This window comes from Cetorhinus maximus, chromosome 24 (genome assembly GCF_964194155.1).
Source record: "Cetorhinus maximus chromosome 24, sCetMax3.hap1.1, whole genome shotgun sequence".
Classification (NCBI taxonomy): domain Eukaryota; kingdom Metazoa; phylum Chordata; class Chondrichthyes; order Lamniformes; family Cetorhinidae; genus Cetorhinus; species Cetorhinus maximus.
In genome coordinates, this window is record NC_135902.1 from 21,629,023 (window position 1) to 21,642,216 (window position 13,194).

Genomic DNA, 13,194 nt, shown 5'->3' on the forward strand with positions numbered 1-13,194 from the left:
TACACTAAGTGACTGACTCTATTATAAACTGTATCAAACTCCTTGTAATATACACTGTATCAAACCAATTGTAATATAAACTGTAACAACCCCCTACAATGCATCACACATTCTGTATGATACAGCATATCACAATCTATAATATATAATATATTACACCCTGTAACATACACTGTATCACACCCCCATGACCACACCCCCTGTAAAGTACATTGTATTACGCTCTGTAATATACAATGGGCAGAATTTTCTGGCTGTTGGGGGGGTGGAGTGGAAGCAGGTGCAGGTGGGCACGGACCCAATCGCCACCCGTGATCGGGTCCGTGCCGCCATTTTACGCAGGTGGACCAATTAAGGCCCGCCCAGCATGAATCGTGGCTCCCGATGACAGCGGGAGTGGGCAGCAGCGGGACTGCCATGACCGCCGGGTCCAATGGCGACCCGGCAGCCTGTTCTAAAAAGTTGCTACAGCCTTTCAAAGGCTGCGAATTATGGCCAGTGGAGGGGCTCCCCAGAGCGCTGCTGTTAAGCAGGCCAGGCAAGAGGGTAGGGCAGGGGGGCACTGTGCCCCTTGTTTTTCTGATGATTGCTTTGCTGCCCTCGAGGAGGTGGTAACACGATGGGAGGTCCTCGTACCCCAGGACAGGAAGAGGCGGCCCCCACAATGACCAAACGTGCCTGGGAGGAGGTGACGAGCTCCCGCGACGTGGTACGGCGCACCTGGATCCAGTGTCGCAAGCGCTTCAATGACCTGTTGCAGGAAGGATGAGTACCATGTTGGCATTGGTCATTTAAACCAGCAGGTAGGCTTTCCCCCCAGTTCCCCCTGCCAAGCCTGAGTGTAGTGACTGCATTGAATTGTTGACGGCATGTGTCCTTCGCTGGGTGGGCCAGCAGATATTGTCCATGCCGAGGTCACTCTGAGAGGGTGGTGAAGAGATGGGTTCTGCCCCCGCAGCATGTATTACACTGAGACCCAACATTTCTGTTTTGGGGGGAACCTGGAGGAGCTACACCTAGGCGCAGTGCTGAAACTCCAGGACATGTCAAAGTCAGGGTGATGACATGCTGGGAGGGAAGCTTCAAGGTGGCCTGGCACCGATCGATCTGTTATCCTCTGCGCTCCACATGCTTGCACCTCCTTGCTATGGGAGGTTAGGCCATGTGGTGCCTAATATGTCAGCAGCATTTGGCCAAGGGAGTGGTGGGGGGGGGGCAGAGACAGGCCCAGCATCTTTGTGTGAGTGTTCGGCAGCAGCGGGGTGAGAAGACACTGGAGCCCTGCAATGTCCCACTCTGGTTGGGGGGCGCCATCCACGAAGAGAGTCCAGATACAATTAGCACTGATCAATGCTCTTCTCTCCTTTTCAGGAGAATGCACATAATGCAGCTGATCGGGTGATGACTGGTGGCGGGCTGGCACAGTTAGCAATTCTCAGCCGTTTTGAGCAGGAGGCCCTAGATTTGGAGAGGTGCCATGCACCCAGGCCCACTGGTGTCGGTGAGGCTGGGGTGCCACAGGCAGGTATTTTGCCCAGCAGTGAGGTCACCATTGTTCTCCCAGCAGCCATGGCAGTGCTGAATGTTCAGTGATTGAAGTTTGCAACATGGCTTGACCATTGCTTATGGAAGGATGAGCACATAATGATCCGGGGGACAGGGATGCACATTGACATTTTACGCGCCCGCCCCCACATGCCAGCGGGAAAATTCTGCCCAAAGTATCTGACTTCCTGTAATGCATTATATTACACACTCTGAATATACACTGTATCTGAGTCCTTGTAGTACATTATATCACGCACTATCCAACGGACAGACACACCATCTGTGGTTAACTAGAAAGGTTAAAGATAGTATCAAACTTAAAGAAAAAGTATATAATTATGCAAAGGTAGGTGGAAGGCCAGAAGATTGGACAAAATATAAGGAACAGCAAAGGATGACTAAAAGATTAATAAGGAGGCAAAAATAAGAGTACGAGAGAAAGCTAGCCAGAAATATAAAAACAGATAGTAAGAGTTTCTATAAATATTTTAAAAAGAAACAAGTTAACAAAGTGTTGAAGAGTCATACGGACTCGAAATGTTAACTGTATTCCTCTCCGCAGATGCAGTCAGACCTGCTGAGTTTTTCCAGGTATTTTTATTTTTGATTTGGATTTCCAGCATCCGCAGTTTTTTGCTTTTAACAAAGTGAGCGTTGGTCCTATAGAAAGTGAGTCTGGAGAATTGATAATGGAAAACAAGGAAATGGCAGATGAATTGAATAGGTATTTTGCATCAGTCTTCACTATAGACGATACAAGTAACATCCCAGAAGCAGCTATAAATCAGGAAATGGAAGGGAGGGAGGAACTCAGGAAAATTACAATCACCACAGAAGTGGCAGAGTAAATTGTTGGAGCTGTGGACTGACAAGTGCCCAAGTCCTGATGGACTTCATCCTAGGGTCTTTAAATAAGTGGCTAGTGAGATAGTTAATGCATTGGTTTTAATTTTCCGAAACTCCCTAGATTCAGGGAAGGTCCCATTAGAATGGAAGATAGCAAACGTAAAGAGAGGGAGACAGAAATCAGGAAACTACAGGCCAGTTAGCATAACATCTGTCATAGGGAAAATGTTAGAAGCTATAGCAGGGCACTTGGATAAGTCCAAGGTAATCAGGCAGAGTCAGCATGGTTTTGTGAAAGGGAAATCATGTTTTATCAACTTATTGGAATTCTTTGAGGAAGTAACATGTGCTGTGGATAAAGAGGAACCAGTGGATGTACTGTACTTAGATTTCCAGGAGGCATTTGATAAAGTGTGACATCAAAGGTTATTGCAGAAAATAAAAGCTCATGGTATAGGGGGTAACATATTGGCATGGAAAGAAGATTGGCTGGCTATCAGGAAACACAATCGGCATAAATGGGTCTTTTTCAGGTTGGCAAGATGTAATGAGTGGTGTGTCACAGAGATTAGTGCTAAGACCTCAACTGTTTACAATTTATATGAATGACTTGGATGAAGGGATGGATGGGATGGTTGCCAATTTGCTGATGGCACAAAGTTAGATAGGAAAGTAAGTGGGAAGAGGACATAAGGAGGCTACCAAAAGATACAGATAGGTTAAGTGAGTGGGCAAAGATCTGGCAAATGGAGTATAATGTGGGAAAATGTGAAATTATCCATTTGAGCAGGAAGAATAAAAGAGAAAGATATAAGGTGCAGAGGGATCTCGGTGTCTTAGTGCAAGAATCGCAAAAGGTTAATATGCAGGTACAGCAAGTGATTAGGAAAGCTAATAGAATGTTATAATTTATTGCGAGGGGAATTGAATAAAAAAGTAGGGAGGTTATGCTTCAGTTATACAGAGCACTAGTGAGACCACATCTGGAGTAGTGTATACAGTATTAGTAACCTTATTTAAGGAAGGATGGCAATGTGTTGAAAGCAGTTCAGAGAAGGCTTATCAGACTAATACCTGGAATGGGCGGGTTGTCTTTTAAGGAAAGGTTGGACAGGCTAGGCTTGTATCCACTCGAGTTTAGAAGAGTAAGAGGTGACTTGATTGAAACATATAAGATCCTGAAGGGTCTTGACAGGGTGGATGCGGAAAGGATGTTTCCTCTTGTGGGAGAATCTAGAACTAGGGGTCACTGTTTAAAAAAAGGTAAGACAAATTTTTCTCTCTCATAAGGGTCATAAGTCTTTGAAACTCTCTCCCTAAAAATTCAGTAGAAGCAGCATCTTTGAGTATTTTTAAGGCAGAGATTCTTTGTAAGCAAGAGGGTGATAGGTTATCGGAGGTAGGTGGGATGCAGATTTGAGGTTACTATCAGATCAGCCATGATCTTATTGAATGGTGGAGCAGGCTCGAGGGGCCAAATGACCTAATCCTGCTCCTTGTTCGTATGCTCGTTTGTACACTGTATCTGACTCCCTGTGTGGTGTGTTATATAAGTATATATGGTGTTAACCTCTAAAATGTGTATGATGCATATTATATGAAGGATATTGTGGGGTGTGATAGTGTGTATTACATGGTGTGTGATACAGTTTACATTGTTGGGAGTGTGATGCAATATGTATGTCAGTGTGTAATACAGTGTATATTACAAGGAATGTGATACAGTGTACATACATGGAGTGCGATGCAGTGTATATGACAGTGTGTGATACAGTGTATATTACAAGGGATGTGATACAAAATAAATTACAGGGAATGTGAACAATGCATATTACAGGGTGTATGATACAGTGCATATTACTGAGTGCAATACAACTTATAATACAGAGCCCATGATGCAGCGTATATTACAGGGTGTGTGATACAGTGCATATCACTGAGTGCAATACAACTTACAATACAGAGCCCATGACGCAGCATATATTACAGGGTGTGTGATACAGTGTATATTACATAAGGCATAATAAAAGTGTATATTAAAGAGTGTGTGTGATACAAAGTAAATTACACGGAATGTGAACAGTATTATTACAGCATTTTTTGATACAGTGTATCTTACATGGAGTCAGATACAGTGTATATTACAGGGTTTGATACAATCTATATTATGGGGGTGTGAAGCAGTGTATATTACAGAGGTGATATAGTGTATATTATAGGCCAGGATTTTCTTATAATGAAAACTGTACCACATGCTAATAATGCATAGTTTCCGAACACTAAATCTTTAATACAGACTATAAATGCACTGTAATGCAAATTCTTTAGAGAGTGAGCCTTTAATTCTCAGTGTTTCACATCTAGCTCTTTAAAAAACAAGATGTTTTATAATAAACAACATGTTCTGCAATATCCGACATATCCCATAGTTTGCATGTCCTGTAACTTATGTTGTAAATATCTAGACCATAATTTATATATTTTAGAATATAACTTAGCTTTAGGAATTAAAGCTTTAACCAAAGACAATTAGCTGGCGCAATTGGTTGAGAAACTAGTAAACACAACTTTGATGTAAATGCAACTCAAACAAGCCTGGGTTTATTACATTTAAAAGGTAGTTTTGATTTATAAGGTCAGAGGTGACAGTGGGAACACTTGAACAATGGATGACCTATCGTTAGGCTTGTAGGAGAGCCAGAGGGTCCCCACTTACTTCAATTAAATATTTAAATTATGTATGTAGCTCCCAGATAAAAAGAGGTTGGGGCAGTTGATCAACAAGGGAACTCCTTGATAAGGACAGAAATTCTGGAGAAAGGGTCATAAACTCCATTAGCAATGTAAGTTATTCTTATTGGTTATGGAATCAAAGAGTTGTATTGAAGTTAAACTAATTAGTTTGCATTTAGGGTTAGGAGAATGGGCAAATAAGTGGCAGATGGAATACAACGTGGGAAGTGTGAGGTCATGCACTTTGGTAGGAAGGATAGAGGCATAGACTATTTTCTAAATGGGGAGAGAATTCAGAAATCTGGAGTGCAAAGGGACTTGGGAGTCCTAGTCCAGGATTCTTGTAAGGTTAACTTGTAGGTTGAGTCGGTAGTTAGGAAGGCAAATGCAATGTTGGTATTTATTTCGAGAGGACTAAAATATAAAAGCAGGGATGTGCTTCTGAGGCTTTATAAGGCTCTGGTCAGACCACATTTAGAATATTCTGAGCAATTTTGGGCCCCATATCTCAGGAAGGATGTACTGGCCCTGGAGAGGGTCCAGAGGAGGTTCATGAGAATGATCCCAGGGATGAAAGGCTTAACATATGAGGAGCGTTTGAGGACTCTGGGTCTATACTCGATGGAGTTTAGAAGGATGAGGGGGGATCTGATTGAAACTTACAGAATACTGAAAGGCCTGGATAGAGTGGACGTGGGGATGATGTTTCCATTAGTAGGAGAGACTAGGACCCGAGGGCACAGCCTCAGAGTAAAGGAAAGACCTTTAGAACAGAGATGAGGAGAAACTTCTTTAGCCAGAGAGTGGTGAATCTATGGAATTCATTGCCACAGAAGGCTGTGGAGGCCAGGTCATTGAGTGTATTTGAGACCGAGATAGATAGGTTCTTGATTGGTGAGGGGATCAAAGGTTACGGGGAGAAGGCGGGAGAATGGGGTTGAGAAACTTATCAGCCATGATTGAATGGCGGAGCAGACTCGATGGGCCGAATGGCCTAATTTCTGCTCCTATGTCTTATGGTCTTATGGCTGCGGAGGTTAAACGGTTCTTTTGTTTCAGCTATCTGGGTGTTTTGCCACAGAAAGCAGTTGCAGTTTTGGTTTGGTATAAACTGCAGCTCACTGGGTTGGGAGAGCCAAAAGTGATGAATGTTAGTCAGGCCTGCACTTAAGAGAGAACATACTAACTTCATCATTTGCCCTGCAGAATGCGGATGGGGTCTTGAGCTCAGTTTGGAATTCATGAGGTGGAAAGAAGTTGGAACATTTGCCTAGTTTGAAGCTAGGGGAAGAAATCTACAGTAGTCTTCACAGAGCTTTATGGCAGAAAGCAATCAGCAGGGTCAGCTTGGAAGGCTGTGAGAAAACAGTTGGGTATCTGCAACAGCCAGGACAAGGAGCTGAAGATTCCACAGCTGTGAAGTCTTTAAAACAAATTGGAGGGTCACTCAGCAAAAAGCTAATGGAAGATCTCAATAAAATATTGGACCTTGGGGAAAAGCGGGAATACTGAGAAGAATTAAAGTAATTTCCAGAAGGCTGTGGCATACCTTTAGGTTGGTCCCTAAAGAAGTGAATGAACCTTCAAGGTTCCATAAGATAAGGCAACTCTTGGTGGGAGGGGTAAAAGGAAAACTGGTTTCATGGCGTATAGTTATTCATATAGTTATAAACTACAGTGTTAAGTTAGTGGTGCTTGCTTTGTTCACTTTATTTTTCTATACAACAACGTTTGTTTTTGTTTAAAAGCAAGAAATCCCGTGGCAGAATTTTGTCAGTTAATTACATGGTGTTCAGGTTTCTCTTTAAATGTTAACAGTCCTTATCTGGACCGTAACATGTAAATGTAATGTAATGTATAATATGCCCTGTAAAATACAACATGTCCTGTGGAAAGTGTTTAATGAAGTTTACCCTGTTTTCTCCTGGTAAACATCTTACCTCATAATAAGAATAAGAGTAGTTGGTAACTGCAAAGATTGGGATAATGCTTTGCTCCCCGAGGAGACGAATCAGAGTTGGAATTGACGGGTAATCTTGCAAAGTATGCTTAGTATAGGTGCCTGTCAAGTCTAAATGGCAGCCCTCATCATTCCGTGTTAGGATCCCAGAGAGGACATTGGAGCCATCAGCCTCATAATGAAAGGCGGATTCAGTGGAAAAGACCAGCAGGTGGGTACTCTGATTCCTCCAACCAATGTTTTCCTGCAAACATTAGAATACTCTGCTCAGGATAGGAATGAGTCAAACAGAAATGAGTGTCATTACATAGAGACAGTGCAATATATGAAGCCTTGAAACAGGTTAGACTATCCAATAATGCACCTTGAGGACAACAGGACATGAATAAATACTCCAGGCAACATTGTAAGAGGTTCATGGTAGGTTCAGTGTTGCCATAATGCAAAGCATTAACATTAGAACAGGACATAGGCTCCTGTAATCCACAGAAAAACATGGATTATGTAGAGTAAATCCCCATGTGAGCAGACTGATCCAGGAGTACAATCTCACTGTGCACTGAAAACTTAATATACATTGACAAAAAATACATTCCCATAATGTGGATTCTGCACTCTTCATATGCTCACCACTACTCTCAGGCTCAGTAAAGTGAAGCTTTTTAAGCTGTCAGCCTGAGCCAGATCCTGTGATATCTGCAGAGCAGTGTTTACAGTTTCTGGGAGTGCATGTTAATGAAAGAATGACCTTACATCCAGCAGTGGGCTGCACGGAAACCTACATGTCCACATTTATAGCAGGGTATCAGCAAATGTCATTGGCGGTACAGATATTTCAAAGCCATCTCCACAGCCACAGGTTGAATGGATCTGACAATAATGGCCTGTAACTTCTGAGCTCCCCAGCGGCGTATTTGTGGGGCATCCCAAAGATGCACTGGGGAATTCCCATTGGAGGTTCCCAGGTAAGATTTGCATGGCAATAGTCCAGAAGTGCAAACTTCCCCTGGGCAAGTGCATTGCACTGGGAACGATCGAAAATGCAAAAATGCAATTTAAATCGCAAACTTCAGATAGTTCCCACTGGGTTACACCAATAGTTACCCATAAAAAGTTAGAAGGATTAAAACCATTTCTAACTCTGGGTGACAATTGTACACCCCACATTGGGACCTCCTCCCAACATGACTCCCCCCACACCCACGACCCATCAGGGGATTCCCCCCACACCCCTGACTGCCTTCCCCCCCAACAGGACTCCCCCAGCCCTGACCCACCCAGGTGTCTCCTCCCACCCTGACTACACCACTCACGGGAGTCCCCCCAACCCACAAACCCTCCAGGGGACTCCTCACAACCTCCAACTACCTATCTCCCCACGGGACTCCCCCCACCCTCTAGGGGACTCTTCCGCACCACCCCCACCCCATGAACGCCATGCCCGACCTGACCTGAAACCAGACCCCACCCGAGGCCCGACTCTCCCATGCCCCAGAACCAGAGACATGACCCTCACCCTCTGAGGCAGGAGATCCAACTTCCCATCCTCCAAGGCCCAACCCCACCCCCCAACAAAGCCTGAGACCGGACCCCTACCCCCGAGGCCCGAGATCCTACCTGCAAACCCCCCCACCCAAGCCAAGGCCTGAGACCTGAACCCCCTCCCTGGGGAACAAGACCCAACCCCCACCCCTTGAAGCCTGGGACCTGGCACCCTTCCAAGACCTGACCCCCCAAAAGCCCTGACCCCACCACATCCCAATCAATTCCCACTTACCGACTACCCCAATGTGTTCCGAACCCCTGACAACTCCAACCTCCGACCACCCCACTGATCACACCCCGACCTCCAACAACCCACCGACCAACTCCCCCACCTCCCAAACTATCCACTTACCTTAGTCATTTACCTTCCCCGTGGCCTGTCAAGGACCTTTAAATTTCAATGGACCTTTAACTTACCTGATTTACAGCAGCCAGTGCCCTAAATAAAGGGGCGTGGCCTCCTTCTCTTCGATGGAGCTGGACTTTGACGCTGGGCCTTGGAGGTGCGCAGCGCTACCTGGATCTCGCCTGGCCTGAGTCGGAAGATCGGGCGAGATAGCATTGGAAAAAAATTGACATAAGTAATTGGGCATAGAGTGGCAATCCGACACTGACTGCCACTCTGTGGAAGTTATGGCCCAATATTTGAGCTGCTTAACCCTGGTGTACAGTACTGGTATGTCAAGGTTGGTCACTTTATAATACTCAGGTACCATACTGTCACTATATGGGGGCATAGATCTGTCACTGTCCAACACTGGGGTACAGTACTAATGCTGGGTAAAACCATGCAAAAATTACAACATACTTTCATAAAAACTACCAAAAGTGGGAGGCATTTCCGGGAACCCAATTTCATCTCAAATGCTCCCAGGACATCTACAGCTTTGGTTAGATACAGCATAAAACAGTTCATGTCGTGTTAGCTTGAGATTTTGGGAATTTTGACTCCATTTTGCACTGTTTATCCCTGCACATACTGACAGGGAATGACCAGCTTTGTTTATATAAGACCTTTCTGACCATCGTTCAACCCACTGAGACTCCTCAAGTGGAAACATTTAAATATTTCCCCAATGGCCACAATGGCTCACATTTAATATATTTAAATGTATCCACCTGTTTACCAGAATGGTACCAGGGCTGAGGAATTTTAGTTACAAGGTTAGGTCGGAGAAGCTGGGGTTATTCTCCCAGGGTTCTAGGGATGAGGAACTTCAGTTACATAGATAGATTGGTGAAGTTGGAACTGTCTTCCTTGGAGACTATAAGGTTGAGAGGAGATTTGATAGAAGCATTCAAAATCATGAGGGGCCTGGACAGAGTAGATAGAGAGAAACTGTTCCCATTGGTGGAAGGATCGAGAACCAGACAGCACAGATTTAAGATAATTGGCAAAAGAAATGGCGACATGAGGGAAAACATCTTTGTGCAGCGAGTGATTAGGATCTGGAATGCACTGCCTGAGAGTGTGGTGGAGGCAGATTCAATCGAGGCATTCAAAAGGGAGCATGTGCAGGGCAATGGGGAGAAGGTGGGGGAATAGCAGTTGGTGAATTGTTCCTTCAGATAGCCAGCACAGACATGATGGGCCAATTGATCTCCTTCTGTGTTGGAATGACTCTGACAAGATCAAAACATAGTGGATCCCAGAGCGAGTGGACTCACCTTACAAACAGCAACCTGCAGAATCGCATCAAATCCACCTTCAGGTGCATCTACATTTCCCGAAATTCTCTCTTTCTTCAGCTTCTGGATGAAATAACTGGCATCTGGTGTAAGAGTAATAACGTTCTTGAAGGAGAATGGGGGGTCACTGTTTTGCCAGGGTGTCTTGAGCCTGGAGCAGGTGAAAAGCCGACAGGAGTGTGACACAGTTGGCTACAACAAATTCCACCATCCACGACACAAACTAAAGCAGAATCCCAGATGGGATTTGGGGATTTGAACCCAGGTCTAACAGGTAACCCCAGTCCCAAAGGAAACATGCATCCTAACCTGGCAGGGGAGGGGAGAGGGGCTAACTTCTACCTGTCTCACTTACAGAATGATACAGCACAGAAGGAGGCCAATCTGCCCATTGTGCCTGTGCCGGCTCTTTCCTGGAGATATCCAATCAGTGATACTTTCTGACTCCTTTCCACATTAGCCCTGAAAGTTATGCTCTTCAGGTATTTATCTAAATCTCTTCTGAAAGCTCCTATTGAATCTGCTTCCACCACCCTTTCAGGCAGTGCCTTCCAATCAGAATGGCTCACTATGTAGAAAGAAATTCCCCTCATCACCCTCTGGTTATTCTGCCAGTCACCTTAAATTTGAGTCATTTGTTTACTGACCCTCCTGCCATTGGAAACTGTTTCACCTTAATTACTCAATCAAAACCCTTCATGATTTTGAATACTATTTTAAATCTCTCTTAAACTTTCTCTGCCCCAAAAAGAACAATCCCAGTCTCTCTAGTCTCACCAACCATTATCTGGCCCAGCTTCCCTGTTTGATTCCTTTTCGTGTACAAATCCTCAATCACCCCCAAGGTGTTAGATTGAGTTCAGCGTAGACTGGTTGAAAATGTATCTGAGTGTTATTAAACTAATTTTTCATAGAATCTGAATTTTGATCAAACAGTTTGTAGATGTTCTGCTTAATAAAGAGACCAGTGTCAGTTATCGCCTTCTGATGTGTTACTCAACAATACCTCAGTTTCAAACTTGGAACTTGGTTTGGTGAATCAATTAGGCCAATCAGAAGTGAGGAGCTCACTTTCTCAAAGTAAGTATAAGAAGGCACTTCGCTGCCCTCCATTTCCATCAGAGTCAACCCTGGGGCTTGACCTCATGATGGATGATCCTCTGATCATGACTCAGTTGAGGTTACGCTATAACAGCCTCATTGAACAAATGCAGCAGTTTTTTATTTAATATTGTCCTTTAAGAAAATGTGTTCATGTAGAGAGGGACATAAATGGAGAGTGTGAGAGAAATTTCCAAGACAGGCAGAAAGAGAAAGTGACAGGCAGAGTGTGGGAGGCATTGGGATAAAGAGAGACACAGAGGGAAAGATGAGACAGAAACATTTCTAACTGTAGATAGAGGGAAACATGGAGAGAGAGGGACGGAGAGAGAGGAACGGATAGAGGGATGGAGGGAGAGAGAATAAAAACCAGGACAGACAGATATAGAGAGGGGGACAGAGGGAGAGATATGAAGAAAGACAGAGCAAGAGAGCCTCTGAGAATAGGCAGTCACTGCAAGTCTTTCAATGATAAATATATGGATAAACGATTAATTCCAGCCTCTCATGAGCATGAAAGGAGACTCTGAACTCTTGCTCAATGAATTTGTTCTGTGTCCCATGGATCTGTGACTCACTGTCTCCACTGTATGTGAATCAAACAATACTCCCATTCATCCCGGTTCACCCTGCTTGGCTTTGGTCTGCTACTCTATTGGACTATATCGATGATAATAAACTTATTTGTATTCAGATATGACTGGAAACTTTCAGGTGTGACCTTCTGAAGCAAAGAGGCAGCAAGGTTTCCTTATCTTTAGGTTGATGGTGTGTTTTGGTCACACCTAGTGTCAATGGTTTTTACTGCTGTCTGTCTTCGATAAATAAGTAACTCATACAAACAGACAGCTGCCTGGAATCATAAAATTATCCTTTGACTGAAGTCACCCGAAATAATTCCCATTTATTATATTTTCCTGTGAGCCTCTATGTTCCCTCTCCTGTGGATTTTGTCATTTCTCTGTCAACGGTCACTTGCTGACTTGAATTTCCAAACACTCCTACCAATCTCCCCTATTCCAGCCTCTCTCCTGAGGTCCCCCTCTTCCCTGTTCTCCCCACCTCCCCTGCTCTCCCCTTGCTGTACTCTCTACCCTGACTCTCCCCAATGTGTTCTCTCCCCTCTTTCCCCTCCCACTCAGTAGTGCAGTCTTTCAATATATTAATCCAAATATTTTCAGCTCCCTCTGAATGCCTCTCCCAACATCCCTTCTTCAGAAACCTCCACAAAGTCCAGCTCTTTATAAACACACAGTGCAGAATGAGGCCATTTGGCCCATCATGTCTGCACCAGCTCTCCAAATGAGCAACTCACCCAGTACCATTCCCCTGCCTTCTCCCCTTAACCCTGCACACTCTTCCTTTTCAGATAACAGTCTAATTACTCTTTTGAAGCTTCAGTTGAACCTGCCTCCACCACACTGTCAGGTTAACATGCTCAGCCCTCAGGTGGGTAAGTGTATTCCAAACCCTAATCAATCTCTACCTAAAAAATTTTCTCCTCATATCACTTTTTCTTCTTTTACTAATTACTTTAAATCTGTGTCCTCTCATTCTTGATCCTTTCATGAGTGGGAACATTTTCCCCCTATTGACTCTGTCCAGACTCCTCATGATTTTGAATATCTCTATCAAATCTCTTCTCAACCTTGTTTTCTCCAAGGAAAACAGTTCTAACTGCTCCATTGTATCTTCATAACTGAAGTTCCTCATCCCTGGAACATTTCTCACAAATCTTTTCTGCCCTCTTTAATCCTTCCGAAAGTGTGACA

The 13,194-nt window shown here is 44.2% G+C and overlaps 1 protein-coding gene across 5 annotated transcripts in view; it reads right to left on the reverse strand.

Annotated features, from left to right (window-relative positions):
* Positions 1 to 13,194, reverse strand: part of itgb4 (integrin, beta 4) — a 154,546-nt gene that overhangs the window by 111,407 nt on the left and 29,945 nt on the right. For all 5 annotated transcript variants that reach the window (XM_078570843.1, XM_078570845.1, XM_078570842.1 and 2 more), the window contains exons 7-8: positions 10,301 to 10,472; positions 7,068 to 7,331 (exon numbers count right to left, since the gene is read on the reverse strand). In XM_078570843.1, the coding sequence (XP_078426969.1) occupies positions 7,068 to 7,331; positions 10,301 to 10,472 (436 nt within the window). The remainder of the gene's footprint in view (positions 1 to 7,067; positions 7,332 to 10,300; positions 10,473 to 13,194) is intronic.